We start from the raw sequence: 15243 nt of genomic DNA on the forward strand, positions 1-15243 counted from the left end.
TCTGAGTTTGAATATTTTAAAATATGATATAAAGTATGATTATCTTGCTAGGCCTGCTCTTAGCATCACAAGGGTCACAAGAAGACATTTTATTTCCACAAATTAAGGCAGGAAACCAAAAATCATTTTAATTAATTTTGTTGGTGTGGTTGTACGTTCTTTATTGAGCACTTTTTCCACAGAAAAAAATATATAAACATTCAGAGTTTGTAGACTAGTTATCTACATTTATGACCATAAATATATACTCAATAGTAAAGTATGAATGTTTATGCTGGCAGTGATAAATATATAAAGCAGATATTTATGGTCTTGGCTTACAGTGAGCACATTACTATTTACTCAGGATGCCCTTTGTCAGCACTTCAGTCTCATTTGAGCCCTTCATAATTTCAGCAGCCGTTGGTTTTACAAACTACCACAGAACCCTTAAAGATTCGATAAACAGTCATAAAATTCACCTTTACAGGCAATAAGATTAAGTTGCGTTCATGCAGGCCTCAGAATCTTAGAGATTCATGTAGTCACAAGCTCTATAGGTGCAGCAGGTCACTTCTGCAGGCGGGCGGCGTCTCCTCACAGCAGCAGGAAGCCCATCAGGAGGAACAGGAGAGGCTTCATGAAGGCCAGGAAGCCCTCCATGCTCAGCGATGGAGCTCCTGGGGCCAGAATGAAAAAAGACTGAACGTAAACGTATTCTGTCCAGCGAGACCCCTGAGACTTGGCAGCGTTGAACACACATCCCCTTACCTGAGGTCTCCGTTGGTTGTGGTTGGTTGTAGGAACCAGTCGAGGCCCGCTCAAGAGCAGCCAGTTGCTCTTCTCCCAGAGCCGCTCGCTGCTTGCTGGTGACCAGTTCGGCATTGTCGGGGCCAAAAGCCTCCAGCTGAGCAGGAGAGAGTGACTGCAGGGAGAGAATGGATTGAGATACATCATTGGTGTGTGTGTGTGTGTAGACAGCAAGTTTCTGTACTTACAGCAAAGTTAATTGACGGTATGAGTGGTATGCAGGACTCTCTGATAAGGGAGAAGACTGACGAGTTTAAAGAAGCCAACTCGGCTACATCCAGACCAGCTGAGAGAGACCATGAAGAAACCAAATCAAGATGAAGGTGCTTTGTCAAAGAACAACACCCATATGTGTCTGCGGTAAAACAAAGAGAGGAGCGAACCAATGATGCAGCCCAGGTCAAACACCTGACCCTCGGTCCAGGTGCTGGGATCTTTCAGCACGGACATGGCCAGACTTTTCAGCCTCCGCAGGACCTGACTGGAGCACTGAAGGCCGTCCATCGAATCGACGGCCTCTCTGTGACAAACAGTATTAACCTCAACGCGTCTTCAAAATAACCAATAGCTGATGACAGATTATCCAAAAGGAATCATTATTGATACAACAAACACAACACATGAACCAGAGGGAAAACCACAGCGTTACATTGTAATAAGAGCAACACTAACATGAAGCTGTTGGGCTCCAGCTGTCCGACCTCGCTCGCGTCGAGGCCACAGATGAACCCGTTCAGGGCGACCATCTCCGAAACACCCAGCTGCTGCACCGTCAGGTTGTTATGTTTAGCAACAGCCTTCCAGATCCGTCCCATCTGGTCAGACAGGACATACGGTAACAGGGTGCTTAACAGGTCACGACCACGTGAAGTGAAGAGTAATGTGTTAATTCACCACCTGTGGTTCACTCCAGCCACAGCGGCCGATCCCCTCCAGAGTTTCCAGTAAGAAGGGGAGTGTCTCCAGGTCAGAGTTGGACAGTCCTCTGGTAATGCATCCCATCTGCATCACTACAGTCTCGCTCATATTTGCTGCCGGACCAAAAGACTGCAGAACAAAGAGAACAAAGATCTCTTCTGGCACATCAATAAAGCTGTTTTTTTTAATCACAGGTTAACTAAGATAGGAAAAAAGAGCATGTTGAGATGGACTGTTTTCATCATAGATATATGTATGTATGGGAGGCTTTTTTTTTAGCTAAAATTTATTTGAGTTTTTTTGCAATATTTTGTTGAAGCCCCAAAAATCCTCTTGAACATGAATGAGAACATTAAAAATGTGCAAATCGAGTTTCCCCTTCAGATCTGAAGATACTCAGCTGTACCATGTTTGCTTTTTTCCTGAGCACGTCGAGTTGGGCTGCGCTGAAATCCTGGATGTTCCCAAGGGTTTCCAATGACATGACAAAGGTTTCAGTAGACATAAGATCCAACTGCTCAGCTGTCCAGTAGCTGTTGGCCAGTTCCAGTTCCTCTATTAACTGGACAGTCGGCACTGGTTGGTGGCTGATGTTGCCTTCACTGTCAGCTGAGAGAGACAGGATACGGCAACATCACTGCCGGGTCGTGGCGACTTTATTCACAGCATCTCATGGCCTTTTCCTCACCTGCCCTTTTCTTACGCTCTGGATCTCCTGTCACATTAGTAGTGAGGAGAAAGAGTTTCTTTTCCAGAGCTGCGGGTATCTGGCCGTGTTTAGACTTTAGGAAATAGAGAAAATCTTTCACCCAAGGCTGAAAGAGATGGAGGGAGGGAAACAGGTTTTAAAACTATTCCAGGAAACATCCAACACGTCCAGAGCTGACTAAGGGACAGAGAGACAGAAGCTTATTAGCTTCCTATTCAGTGCAGCATTTAAAGACACAGAATTTACCCACTTCATTAGGCAGAGCAGTGATGGTGCTGTCGTTCAACAATAGAAGAGGACCCAGTTCTTCCATAGACTCAGGCGACCAATTCCTTGGATCACTGCGGAAGGAAGGGAGAAAACTCCATCACCGTCTTGGTTTCTGCAGCAGAGAGCGTCCGGGGGAACCTGTCCCACCCGAAGTTTTTCTTGAGGAGTTGAACCAGATCTGCCCTGTGGCTTCGAGGGATGCGCTCGCAGGAGGCCATGGCCATCAGGCTGGAGTTGAGGACGGCGGGGGCCATGAGGCCCAGCTGGGACGGCTGGAGATCACACAAGAGCGGTCCGAGCAAGGACACCTCCTCGGTGGTCAGTGTGGAAATGTTTTTCTTCTGCAAATAAAGAGTAAATAAACACAAGTCTGTTAAAGTTACTGCGCCGACAGTCAGGTGAGCCAGATGCAGTGTTTAAGACTTGCTTTGGCACAAGGGTGGGCTCAAGATCAGGGTAGTTTAAATATTTGAATCAATGTGTGGAAAATGTGAGGGCAGCTCATTTTAGCGGGTGTGAGGGAGACGGACCAGACAGAGCAGCGTTCTGCGGGTGAGCGCCGGGCGAGAGGGAGAGCGAGGAGGCAGCAGGCTGAAGTTGGCTCGCTCTATCACGCGCAGGAAGGCGGGACACGCGGAGTCGGGCAAATCCTTCAACTTAAAAGGCCTGGAATAAAAGCAGAAAAACAGAGGCTTGCACATGAGAGCGATGGGGAAAAAAGAATTAAAAACTGGTTTAAAAGTGGTGCAGAAGCGAGCGCTCACGGCAGGTGAATGAATAAGGTCGCAGGAATGTCTTCCATCTCCTCCTCAGTGATATTTTGGAAATAGTTTGCTCTCTGCTTCTCCAGAGTCTCGAAGAGTTTTCGGGCAACGCAGCTTGTCTGAAAAGAAGTTTCTCTCACCCGTCATTACAAATCAAATCTGATTACATGCAGGAGTAAAAACTTACCTGCATTTTGGAAATCCACTGTGGGTTCTTGGTGACGGCCTGCACCATGTCCTGAACGTCACTGTCTGCTGATTGGTGGATCATCTTGCAGGTCAGACCCTGAAGGATTGAATGCAGCCTCCTGTTTGGCCCGAGAGTCGTAAAGTTAGAAAAGTTGTCAGCTTTAGTTATTTCTCTGTAATCTGGTCCTACTTGTCCTATAAATCTCACCTATAATCCAGCTGCTTTAGAGCGCTCAGCCTTCTAGCCAGATAACACGCCTGGAAAGATAAGAGACATGAATCCAACATGTTGTATGTGAAAATAAGCTGGAGAAACTGTGACTGTGACAGATTTGGGGAGAATTGCAAGAATATCGGTAGATGTGGAACGTCACCTGTGACGGACGCCATGTTTTGTTCTCCACCTGCTGTAAAGAAGTGATGTTTGCTCTGGCCAGCATGCTGACAGGAACACTCCGGAGCAAAGTGCCTTCCACCTTCTTCACCAGCTCTGTGGGACCCACATCCTTGCTGAGCTGTAAGGGAACCGCTTATCAAAAATGTGACCCTTTCCAGGTGTTTCAGAAACAAAAAAAATGCGTCGGATTTGAGCGATGTGATGAGATGGTGCTCCTCTACTATGACTGACCCCCTGCAGCAGGGCCTTCAGCTGAGCCTTCCTCATCTGTTTGGAGATGGCCTTCAGAGCCTGGGTGTCGTTCAGGATCTCCTTGGCTTTGATTTGTTTGAGCACACAGGACGGCAAACCTCTGACAATCGACCGGAGCTCCATCAGCTCCTCACGGGAAACGTTCTTACACTGAGAGACGCAACAAGTAGTGAGAGAAAATGGTGGGAGCGGGATGCCAGAAGCGTTTGCACACTTACCTTCATCCGTCCCAGCTTTTTGTTGACCAGGGCGTGCACCTGGCCCTGCGTCCACTGCACAGTGGAATCATTCTGGAGCTCTTTGAAAGTGGCCCAGGGGATCATGGAGACTTGTCTGACAGAGAGCGCGGTCACGCTGCTGCCCAGCCCGCGCAATGGCTGAGTCCCGTTGTAATCTGAAATCATAGACCTGACGATCTTCTTCTTCACCTTGGGTAGAGGAACACTGTGGTTGGAGGACACCTGCGGCGGACTAAATACAGGATTGTACCGGTTGTACCTTTTTGACTGTGGGGTTGTCGCACTGGTCCAGCTGAGACAGGAACACTTGCCTGAGGTCAGGGGGCAAATCTGGAGTGTCAGTGGAGTAACAGGCCAGCACTCCGAGCCTGAGGGGATTCGTAGGTACAACTGTAGTCCAGACAACGGTGTGGCACATCACATTCATTCATTGGGGCTACGCACTTGTCCATGTTCTTGGAGAACTCATTTCCACTGAAGCACTCTTGATATCGCTGAAGGAGCTTCCTCGCCAGGCTGGGCTTCAGCTGGGTGTCCATGCCGAGGGCAGACTTGAACTGACCCGTGCGGAAAAACTGGCAAATCTGGAACAGGATGTGAATGGTTGAGAGATGTTACCATTTATTACCGTTGTGTCCCATCGCTCCTACCATCTCACTGGGGGAGCCAACGACATCATTGGTTGCTACATAGGAGAGGTATGGTCCCATCATGGGCAGCGCCTCGCCAAGCCAGTTTGCTGATGCTCCACAGGCCTGTCCCCTCCCTGTAGGAGTAAAAACCAGGTTTTATCAGGACTGATGTTTGTATTTAAAAGCTGCTGCTTATTACTTCTTTAATTTGATTTAGATCAAGCATTATCTTCTTCAGATGTACAGTTTTATGCAGGTCTTTGGGAACTTTTCTAGTTTGCTACCTAATGTTGATCCAGATGGTGCCAGCGTACAGTTGAAGGAATTCTGTAAGATCTGCCGTTTCACCCACATGGCCACCTTCTTCCTCTGCTTCTCAGGCCAAATGGCGTACGTGTCCTGCAGCATCCTCATCCTGCAGAGAGCATCTTTGTTTCACGTGGACCACCGTTCCCACAGGGAGGTCCAGGGTCAGAACTATAAAACAACAACCCAATAACAACTCACGCACATCTGTTCCAGTTTTTGCTGAGTGACTGTGTCTGGAAGGTGGATTTCACTGGAGGGGAGGTGCTGCAGCACCGGCGCGGCTGACCAGAGCAGCGCGTCGTAGTCATCCGAGTCTTCCAAGCTATATTTGCCCTCTTTGGTCACAAGTGTCCAGGCAAGCGGTGCTATAAAGGCACGTATGTAACACACGGAGGGCGCCTGAGGGGAAGACTTATGGGTCAGGAAACAGTGCACGGAAACAGCAGGAAGGAGAAGATTGCTGTTCTCGGTGTGTTTGGAGGTTACTGACTGAGGAGTTCCTCATCTGCCTGATCATGGGTAGGAGATGGCTGCTGTTCAACATCATGTCCCTCTAAAGGTAGATCAAGAAAACGGTGACTTAAAAGCAGCCATGGACCCGGACGAGCTGTCACATGATGTGCGAGTGATGGACCGAGCTTTACTGCGTCCACACCGTTTGATCTGCCATCCATTCCTGACTCGGTGAGGCTTTGCCAGAGACTGAATCCAGGCACGCGAGCAGAGCCGACGGGAGGCCGTCGGACTGGCCCGGCTTCCTGTCCCCCACCGGCCAACTGCTGAGACAGCCAGGAACTGTATCACTGCACTATTGCTTTAGAAATACAGATGACTGCGTGTTGGCCTCTATGGTTCTTTGTTTCTTTCTTTACCTCTTACTGAAGAGTGATCTCAGCACGCTCACCTCCGGCACCGCGTATCCTGTAACAGAGCACTCCTCCCTCTTTACTCGGGTTTCACCATCAGTGAACGTCAACACACACTCCCATATCCAGAGATTCAGTCATTCTGCTTATTATTGTATGTGCATGCAGACAGCTCTCTCTCTCTTTATCTCTCTCTCTCACCCACGCACACACACTTAAACAAGTGCAAGAGATTTTCCTCACCCTCCTCCTGGCACTCTTTCATCTGATGAGAATAAAAATAAAAATTCCAGTGTTACGCCATTAAAACATTTGAGCTTCGAGACAGTTTTTACCACGATGGCGTGAAAATGAAACATTTTGTATTAAACATGGCTGCATAGACAAATGTTAAGAGGCTATTTTTCCCCCATCTTTATTTAGAGATCCAAGATGATCCCCCCATTGTCCCAAATCTACTCACGATTTAAGACAATGATTAAGTGAACAAGCATCTATCCAAAATAACGTACCAATTTTTTCATCTTGTATTTGACACTTGTGTCTTTTCCAGGAGTCATCAAAGGGTTCTTGGCTGTGAGAACTAATGACCATAAATGCACATTCATGTCCACATTAATCATTTGTTCATCCATCATGTTTGTAAGGTGATGGGGGGTGCTTTGATGCTTACCTGAGGCCAAGAGAGCCCCAACCAGCAGGATGACCAAGGCTTTTGCAGCCATCGGGCAGCAGCGCGCTAATCTGACAGGAAACACGGGTGGTTACATCACTTCTGCAGGTGGGTTTGTTGCTATGAAGCCTCTCCGCCTGAGTCACCGGCAGGTTTGTGACAGGAGTTCCTCCTTTGAGGATTCCTGATCAGACTTTCTTAGTTACGGCCTCATCCTACGGGAGGTGTGGGGGTACTATAGAGGATAACACGCTGTGAAAAACAGCCTCGGCGTTCTGTACAATTAAAAAAAAGCCTCTTATTGTAAAACACATTGTAGGTCTTTGTAAAACACCTTTCACACTCCTCACTCACAATGGGTTCCCTCATATTTCCATGTCGGTGTTTTGCCTTCATTCCATTTGTTTATTTTCCATTAATTTGACTCAACTCATTTAAATATGCCTAAAGGTTGAAATAAATGACCTAGAGAAAACATCAGGACATTTTAATTTCTTCCCTCATATAAGATCATTCGGGTTATTTTTACATTTCTAATGTAAAAAAAAATTATTAATTTGTTAAAAAAAATAAACTTTAAGATCCAAAATGAATTCTTTATATGTTTCAACATTTTTTCATAACTTAAATGCCAGGACACAATGTAATAACTTAAAATAAACAATTTAAAAACCACATCTGAAAGATTGAAAGCCGTTCTTAACAAAACCTTCAACAAAAAGATTCTAATTGACTCATTTCTCACCGTTAAAGACTGTAGATGTGATGCAGGAGACAAAGAACGCCTCAATGATGTGATCTGGATGAACGGGTACCTGTTCTGATCTGCGTCAGAGCAGGTGCAGCGTATTAAGACACCTGTGTTTGTGTGTGTGTGTGTGTGAGAGAGAGAGAGAGAGAGAGAGAGAGGGAGAGGGAGAGGCAGGGATGTGCGTGTCATAGACTATTACATTAATCTGCTGGGATACGTAACCCTTAAACTGCTTTTGGTGGGTTTTTAATGTCAAACATTTTCATCCAGAAATCAAATTTAGGAGATTTGAGCAGACAGCATTAGAAAGACCAGTTGTGTTTGGACGAGGAGGTGCCCCATTGTCCCGTTTGGGTTGCGTAAGAGCAAATCCATCCCACAAAGAAATGATAACCACAGAGAGAAACAGACCGACTGTTCAGTCCGCCACTGTTGTTGTGCACCTGCTCTGTTTTTGTCTGTCTTTCTTCTCTGGGGAGGCTCCTGCTGATAATACTAAACACACTGAAAGTTTCTGCACAAAAAAAAGTTTTTATTCATTAGTTGCGCAATCTGTGTAAAAAAAATCCCCAAAATGTCACAGTTTGGTGTAATGATGCTCATAAAAGAGGGATAAATATGATTTCTCCAGCGATGAATCCAGGACGTACTGTGTATGCCCACAAAGGACCACTAGCTCATTATCTTTCAACATTCATTAACCAAGTCCGTCTTTCTTCTCACAACTACCTGACAGTAACATTTCATTTCGGCCTGGGTGCGCTGAAACAAACATCATTAACGCTGTTGTCTTTACTCGTGTAAAGCACATCACTTCTCTTCACTGTTGCCATCCAGTTGGGAGTCGGCGACCACACCAGGGATTGTTCTGGCAAAGTGATCTGAAAGGAAAACAAGCCAACAGCACTGTTGTCATATTAGCAACGTTGTAACAATCCCAACACGTCCCCTCATTAGACTTGTAAATGATACATTACACAGTAATGTTACACCAAGGAGCGCCATTCAAAACACGCGTGTGTTGTGTGTGTGCGCGTGCATGCGCGTGCGTGTGTGTGCGGGCATGCGTGCGGGCATGCGTGTGCATGCATGTGTCTGTGTGTGCGTGCGTGTGTGTGTGCGCGTGCATGCGTGTGTGTGTGTGTTCAACTCACCTGCAGCAAACTTGCGGATGTCAGTTGGTCTTTTCAGAAATGCATCTCTGTGTGAGAGAAGAGAAACTGTGTAGTGATGCTCATTAATAGAAGATTGATGGATGGATGATGGATGAGCCGATGGAAGGAAGGATGGAAGGATGGGTGGGTGGATGGACGGATGAGTTGATGGAAGGAAGGAAGGATGGAAGGATGGGTGGGTGGATGGACGGATGAGTTGATGGAAGGAAGGAAGGAAGGATGGAAGGATGGGTGGGTGGATGGATGGATGGATGAATGGATGGATGATATCCCTTTCGACGGGGATGTCAAAAGGGGGGAGACTCCATTTTCGTCGTCATTCTTTTTTCTATATTGACTAAAGTCAACTCCCTTTGCAGCAGCTATAACCAGGATGACGTCACTGACCTCAGAAAGCCGCTTATCATTGTTTCTACTTCTGGGTGCGACCGGAGATACTTCTCGTTGTCGATCCTCGTTTTAATCTGAGAATCAAAATAGATTGATCGTAATTCCATCCCATGAACGAACCCTGCAGCGTGTAGCTTTGATAGCTTTGCTGTTAACAACCTTAAACTGTCGCAGCTTGTCTTGTTGCTCCGACGTTAAGGCGCCCGTGTCCACTTTCGGCTTTCCGGCCATCATTCAGTCATTTCAATTTATTTTAAATCGACGCAAGAGCTGACAGGGTAAAAACAGTCAAAAAACCAAACAACGTAAATTTCTTTGTTATGAAATCACCTTTTATTCTGCACCAGTGTTTAAACTTTGTACTCCCAAGACACATTTGAGGCTCACGATAAATAACCCTTCCTTATTGCACAGTGGCAATTGTCCTTCAGTGGAAACATCTGCACGACTTCGCCTTTAGCAGCAGCATTTAGAACCAAATCTTCTAAGCACAACTTAGTTCTCAACAACCACAGTATTGGTACTGACCTTGTGCCTCTCCGGGAAGGCAAAATCTGGTGAGAAACTCGAAATTAACAACAAACATGCGCACAAGCGATCTGTGTGATGGTCGTTCCTGGCTGATTGAAGCCAATCAATAAATAAAATTGATTATAAAAAATGTAACCAATGAGTATGATGCCTTGAATCAAAGTTGATTTGAGCCTTGATCATTAAAAGATCAAAATGATCCTTGGTGCATTGATCCCGGTCGAACTCGCATGGAACAGAACAGGCGGGCACGCAAACTGTTTACGGAGAGCGTCACCTGTTAAGGACGGTCGCGTAGCAACAAATGCTATAGAAACGGCCTCATGCAGTTAAGAGAGGCGGCCGCCAGATGGCAGCATCGGACAGAATATCCGACCACCGACGTGCCTGCTCTGACGTAAGTCATCTTGTTACGTCATTCGACAGCGATTAAAATCTGGATGTTCAAAAGCTCTAGAAGCACAAAACAGCTTTACAAAATAAAAATAAAAATCCTTTATTTTCTTTAAAGCAGCATGAAACAAAAGAAGAAGAACAATATGAAACTCAACAAATCGAGAATAGATTAATGACAGATTTAGGTAGATCTTTACAACAGAGGTCCATTTTCTTTCTTTAGCCTGTCTCCATAGTGAAACAACCTGAAATGTTCCAGACCCAGGCTGGATTTATTCCCTGTCCTCCTGCCGCATCAAGAAATAACTGGTGTTGTTGAAGTTCATGTGCTCTGCCCTCTCATTTTGACACAGTTCTTGAGTTTCGTGTTCATCTTCTGGTCGTTCTCTGTATGATGGAGGAGCAAAGGTGACCAGCGCCTGCCCCTCTGGAGCAGCAGGGACTGAGGGGAGAGGTTGAGACAAGGCACCGCGAGCGGCAACAAAACTCAAACGCTGGACTTTGGACAGAAATCTATTCCTTTGACTGACACCAAAGAAACAAAGAGGAGAACTTGCCTTTATTTTACGACACACAACAGACACGCAAAAACCCCCCGAATGTCTGCACCTCACCTGAATACGTAGACGGCCAAAACGGCCGACAGCAGCAGCACAAAGAAAGCCGAGATCCAGAGAACATGAGTCGACACCTCCAGGAATGTCGTAGGGACCGTTGTAAACGTCGGAGTAACTGCAGTAAAGAAAAAGAAGAGAAGCTCTGACAGTTGGATGCCCCCAGAGCAAGCAGATGTGCGTGTTACAGTGAGGGGGGGGTTAAACTGTGTTTCTTGTGGTTTGTCGTGCTGTTGATCCTCAGTCATTATGATGACATGGTTTCCTGTTGAAAGTCAGTGGGGTGGAGGGGGTTTCCGCACACTGAAGGGCCGCTCTACTAACTCTGCCACCCACACACACCCACACACACACACTCTTCATGCTCTCACCATCAACGGTGCTGATGTCGAGCCCAGAACTTTCTATGTCTGCGATGGAAATCTGCGATAAAGAGACAATGGCATCGACTGAAGCACGCTACATCATTTTGCACGTATCTGACGACATCTTCAGGCTCTCACCGTTGTGGCCGTCCACTTGTCAGCTTTGGAGGACATGTCGAGAAAAGGACAAAGATTTAAAGCCAGGGGAACTCTTCTCCATGTATGTGCCATGTTTTTATCCCCAAATTAAGCTGGTCCCAAGAGGTGGAGCTGTCAGAGTGACTGATGACCCCGAGTTCTTTATCACACAACACATTCCTGAACATGCAGAGCAGAGAAACTCCACTGCAGGAGCAAACCCCAGTAGGAGTGTCTTTGTTCACCTGTCCAGCTGCAGCTACGCACGGCTGAGCTCCAGTCACTCCACAGGCCGTCGTATTCTTCCTTGGTTCTCACTTGGATCAGGTACTCCTCACCGGGAATGGCATCTTTGATGAGGAAGGAGCGCTCCCCGTCGATGTTGTGTATCTGCAGTCACGCACGGTCACGGTGACACACATCACACAGTGATGCCTCGGTTTTTAATCTTCTACCTCTTTATTTTTAAAGGCACGAAAGCTGAAACGCACCTGATCAAAATGGAAGGAGGACACGGCAGGTCTGTATTTGATCTGATAGATCATATCATAAAAATTGTCATGAGACTTCCAGGACGAGGGGAGATTCCAGGTCACCTTCATCCACGTCTCCTCCCCCTCGATCTTCCGGACTGACACGTTTTTTGGCGCGTCAGGTTTTACTGGGGGAACAAGAGGGACCCTCAAAAGTCGGGACTGAATCTGGAAAGTATCTGACATCAAACTCCAAACTTTAGGTAGTCAGTGAACGTCACCTCAGACGTTTATGACCTGGATATGTACGCGTGTCCTGTACATGTGTGCTGCATGCTTGTGCCGTATATAACGTGTCAAATACAAAAGCACCGAATCGCTTTCATTCTATCGTTCCTGCACTCTGCCGGGACCCTCGCATCAACTCACAAATCCCCATGGGTGTGAAATCCAGCAGGTTGCTGGTGGTGTTTCCCGCGATGCTGGTGACGCACAGGTAAGCAAAGTGAACGGACCTCATCTCGTCCTCGTTGTGGTCCAGGACGCAGAAACAGCGGGAGCTGTGGGAGGAATAGGAGCACTGAAAGCGCAGAAACGTCTCGGGGCTGGGGCTGAGAGAAAGAGAAAGAGACGTGATTTTGGAGCAGGATCCTCCAGTTTCAGCCGTAGCTTATTAACCAAACATGAGGAACACGGGCCACAAAGATACATCACTGACGGATCACATTGTTATGTGTTGTAAACCAGATGCACTTGTCTGCCCCACGGGTGGAGGGAAGCTCACATCTGTGTGCTTTTTACCTTTTACTGAGCAGGAGGTAACAATGAGGCCTTATGGTGACGTTTCCCTGAGGCTTGGATTCACAGCGAATCTTGCTGCTGGGAGACTTTTTGTAGCAGAAGAGGCTGGGTTTCTCTAGAGGATCTAACAGGAGACATGGAGACATGACACGGTCCTCCAAACTGTCAAAGTTCAAACAAATATCTGATGCACAGAGAGGAGCCAGGACACATGACATGCAGAGGAGGAAGTGGTCTCAGCGTGCTGGAAATAATGATAGTGAACGTTCACATTCTGATGTCTCAGCATGTACCTTTTGCTCTTCCTTGTTCTTTGGTGTTCAAACTAGGCGTATAATTAAAAAAAAAGAAGATAAATACGAATAATTATTCAAAGCCATCTGTTGGCTTTAGGGGGTGGAGCCTAAGCCACACGCACGCGTGTACGCGCACAGTGTGTGTGACTCACCTGCCACGATGACTTTTAAAGAGAACATCTCCTTGTCTCTGTGATAACAGGTGAACGTTCCCGAGTCGGCCTCCGTCACAGAAGGCAGCGACAGTGTGGCCCCTCTGCTCCATTTAACATCTTGGTCTCTTTTCCGCACCATCCTCCCAGTCCACTTCCACTGCAGACTTGAGTTCTCCCCCCGCCTCCCCCTGCTCCCATCACTCCACTCCTCCTTTTCAGTCTCCTGGTCCGCCTCTCGGTCCGCCGACGGTCTGTGCACGCTGGTCAGCGGGGCCACGTGCGCGGTGGGAGAGGCTGCGTGCCCAGAACTTCTGTTTTCTGTGTTTCCACCATTCACATCTGACCCGTCTCTTCCACCGGGCTTTGATCCGTTTCTGACCTTCAGTCCATCGACCGTCACGTGACCCTTGCAGGTCATAATCAGCTCCCGTCCTGGGGTCAGAACCAACACGCCAGGGGAGGGCTCTGCACAGGAAAACAAACAGGTGGAATCATGTATGTGTCTTTTTCCCAGACAAGAATAGAACTTGAAAAATGGAAAAAAACACTTCCTGATTTATATTAATAATACTGATGAAATCTCTTTTTTTTTTTTCAAATATCCTGTCAAACGTCTGGCAGTATCTGTTACAGACCACTGAAAGCTTTATGGAGATGTAGCGGTTAGGAGATGCAAATTTGAATAAGTCCAGTTGTTCTTGAGATACTAAAAACCATGTTTATTGTGTGCATGTGTGTGTCTGTAAGTGTGTGTGTGTGTGTGTGTGTGATTCCCTCTGTCTTATTTTCGGTACACACAGTGTTCTGTGTGCTTTGTGCTCTGGTTACAGTTGAGCACACACGGGGGGACATCAAGTTGCATAATTACCAACTTTGAACTTCTCCTTTTCGGAGTGTTTATCTGAGCTCTTTCTTTTCTTCCTTCTGCTCTCTCCGTCTCCTCTCGCTCCTTTTGCAACTCGGACATCCCCCGACCATCGATGCAGATGTTCAGATATGAATTGCCGCAGGTGTTTTTCACCACTTTTTCTCACTGCTGCTGAGAACATCCACGTCTTAACGGAGCGTTAAGTGGCATGTTTCCATGGCACCACTAAACCCTCACATATAAGTAAAAACATTGTGAACTGGGTACAAACACGCACCATTCTTTTGTGAGGGAACTGGACTTAGAAACTGTTTAGACACTGACGTGAAAATAGAAGCCACTAGAACACTAAAAATGTATTTCGAGATGTTCTTCATTATCAGTTCTTTTTTTTTGCATTTGATTTATTTTCTTTTTTTTCGTTGTGACATTTCATGCATATTTTAAAATCACTTTTAAAGTAGCCTCCTAAGGACTGATGTCAAGAGTTTACACACTTTTTCTGGTTTTAATTCATTTGCCAAATAAATATTTTTCATTATAGCGCTCACATAAAAGTAACAATGATAACAAAAAAGACTGCTATAATTAATTCTGAGAGAAAGAATAAACATTATAAATTAAAAAAAAGTAAAATTCTGATGTCAGAACGAAAACCATGAACTTTAAAAACAACGAGTTAAATACATTTACTTAATAACAGAGATTTCTACCTTTTCTGAGGCAGGTCCCTTCAAAAAAGCCACGAGTTGGTGTGACAAACAGGAGACACGTCAGAGGGAGAAAAATCCACATTTTGGCCCCATAAATCACCCGTTCACAGCATCTTCGCCCCGGCTCGGGTCGACCTGAGCGTCGGCTGCGGGCTGTCGTGTTACCAGGCCCGCCAAACTTTCCACATGAACAGCTCGTCGTCAGGCAGAGGCTGCTAACGTGGACTTACCGGCTTCCTCTGGCTGCAACAGCCTGCTGCCTGTGAGACCCGTTATTGTGAAATCCCACCTCTTCTTCCCCTTGTTTAGCACATTAAGCGGAGGAAATCCTCATGAGTGACAAAATAAAGGCTGAATATAGAAACGCTAAGGGAGGTTTTAGTTTCATTAGGCTGAATTTCATCCGTGGGAGGCTCGTGGCTCAGAGGAAAGGATCTGGTCTTGTAGTCCAGGTCATGGGCTGGTCTGCCCCTGAGCAAGGCAGCGTCTGGCTTGTGTGTGTTCACTACTGGTGAGTAAAGGACGGCTGTAAATGCAGAGGTCATATTCACTATCGCTAATTGGCGTCTG

At 46.5% G+C, this 15243-nt stretch overlaps 3 protein-coding genes across 4 annotated transcripts; all 3 read right to left on the minus strand.

The window, feature by feature from the left end:
• Positions 1 to 151: 151 nt before the first annotated feature.
• otoa (otoancorin) lies at positions 152 to 7922 on the minus strand. Its single transcript, XM_029838834.1, has 29 exons — positions 7753 to 7922; positions 7008 to 7078; positions 6847 to 6917; positions 6578 to 6599; positions 6341 to 6389; positions 6124 to 6244; positions 5959 to 6021; positions 5671 to 5867; positions 5444 to 5574; positions 5178 to 5293; positions 4972 to 5111; positions 4787 to 4895; positions 4507 to 4716; positions 4268 to 4438; positions 4014 to 4154; positions 3848 to 3897; positions 3638 to 3758; positions 3451 to 3569; positions 3217 to 3352; positions 2834 to 3027; positions 2667 to 2757; positions 2396 to 2522; positions 2114 to 2316; positions 1687 to 1836; positions 1462 to 1604; positions 1173 to 1309; positions 978 to 1075; positions 751 to 904; positions 152 to 659 (listed from the first exon to the last, which is right to left on the minus strand). Exons 2-29 carry the CDS (start codon positions 7057 to 7059, stop codon positions 577 to 579), a joined length of 3399 nt encoding a protein of 1132 aa, XP_029694694.1. The 5' UTR covers positions 7060 to 7078; positions 7753 to 7922; the 3' UTR covers positions 152 to 576.
• A 335-nt stretch (positions 7923 to 8257) lies between these two features.
• On the minus strand, positions 8258 to 9993 carry riiad1 (regulatory subunit of type II PKA R-subunit domain containing 1). The gene is made up of 5 exons (XM_011605794.2): positions 9852 to 9993; positions 9483 to 9593; positions 9321 to 9397; positions 8913 to 8959; positions 8258 to 8639 (listed from the first exon to the last, which is right to left on the minus strand). The coding sequence occupies exons 2-5, from the start codon at positions 9555 to 9557 to the stop codon at positions 8569 to 8571; spliced, it is 270 nt and encodes an 89-aa protein (XP_011604096.1). The 5' UTR covers positions 9558 to 9593; positions 9852 to 9993; the 3' UTR covers positions 8258 to 8568.
• A 341-nt stretch (positions 9994 to 10334) lies between these two features.
• Positions 10335 to 15178, minus strand: il6r (interleukin 6 receptor). 2 transcript variants are annotated; one of them, XM_011605795.2, is made up of 10 exons: positions 14674 to 15178; positions 13090 to 13557; positions 12642 to 12765; positions 12270 to 12451; positions 11859 to 12028; positions 11613 to 11757; positions 11368 to 11390; positions 11236 to 11287; positions 10865 to 10982; positions 10335 to 10692 (listed from the first exon to the last, which is right to left on the minus strand). In XM_011605795.2, the coding sequence occupies exons 1-10, from the start codon at positions 14753 to 14755 to the stop codon at positions 10620 to 10622; spliced, it is 1437 nt and encodes a 478-aa protein (XP_011604097.1). In that variant the 5' UTR covers positions 14756 to 15178; the 3' UTR covers positions 10335 to 10619. The 2 variants fall into 2 exon arrangements, with proteins under 2 accessions (XP_011604097.1, XP_003966269.1); XM_003966220.3 differs by having other exon boundaries at positions 10335 to 10775; positions 14674 to 15177.
• Positions 15179 to 15243: the final 65 nt, after the last annotated feature.

Source organism: Takifugu rubripes, chromosome 7, assembly GCF_901000725.2.
Source record: "Takifugu rubripes chromosome 7, fTakRub1.2, whole genome shotgun sequence".
NCBI classification, from domain to species: Eukaryota; Metazoa; Chordata; class Actinopteri; order Tetraodontiformes; family Tetraodontidae; genus Takifugu; species Takifugu rubripes.

Excerpts from the sequence above, each read along its gene's own strand:
- otoa (XM_029838834.1), bottom strand. The coding sequence starts at position 7,059 with ATGGCTGCAAAAGCCTTGGTCATCCTGCTGGTTGGGGCTCTCTTGGCC. Across the intron at positions 6,022-6,123 it reads AATGGATGGCAGATCAAACG|AGGGACATGATGTTGAACAG; the intron begins GTGTGGACGCAG and ends ATCTACCTTTAG. Across the intron at positions 5,868-5,958 it reads GGCAGATGAGGAACTCCTCA|GCGCCCTCCGTGTGTTACAT; the intron begins GTCAGTAACCTC and ends TCTTCCCCTCAG.
- riiad1 (XM_011605794.2), bottom strand. The coding sequence starts at position 9,557 with ATGATGGCCGGAAAGCCGAAAGTGGACACGGGCGCCTTAACGTCGGAG. Across the intron at positions 9,398-9,482 it reads ACAAGCTGCGACAGTTTAAG|ATTAAAACGAGGATCGACAA; the intron begins GTTGTTAACAGC and ends TTTGATTCTCAG. Across the intron at positions 8,640-8,912 it reads CATCCGCAAGTTTGCTGCAG|ATCACTTTGCCAGAACAATC; the intron begins GTGAGTTGAACA and ends TTTTCCTTTCAG.
- il6r (XM_003966220.3), bottom strand. The coding sequence starts at position 14,755 with ATGTGGATTTTTCTCCCTCTGACGTGTCTCCTGTTTGTCACACCAACT. Across the intron at positions 11,391-11,612 it reads GCGTAGCTGCAGCTGGACAG|CTGACAAGTGGACGGCCACA; the intron begins GTGAACAAAGAC and ends TGTCCTCCAAAG. Across the intron at positions 11,288-11,367 it reads ACAAGTGGACGGCCACAACG|ATTTCCATCGCAGACATAGA; the intron begins GTGAGAGCCTGA and ends TCTTTATCGCAG.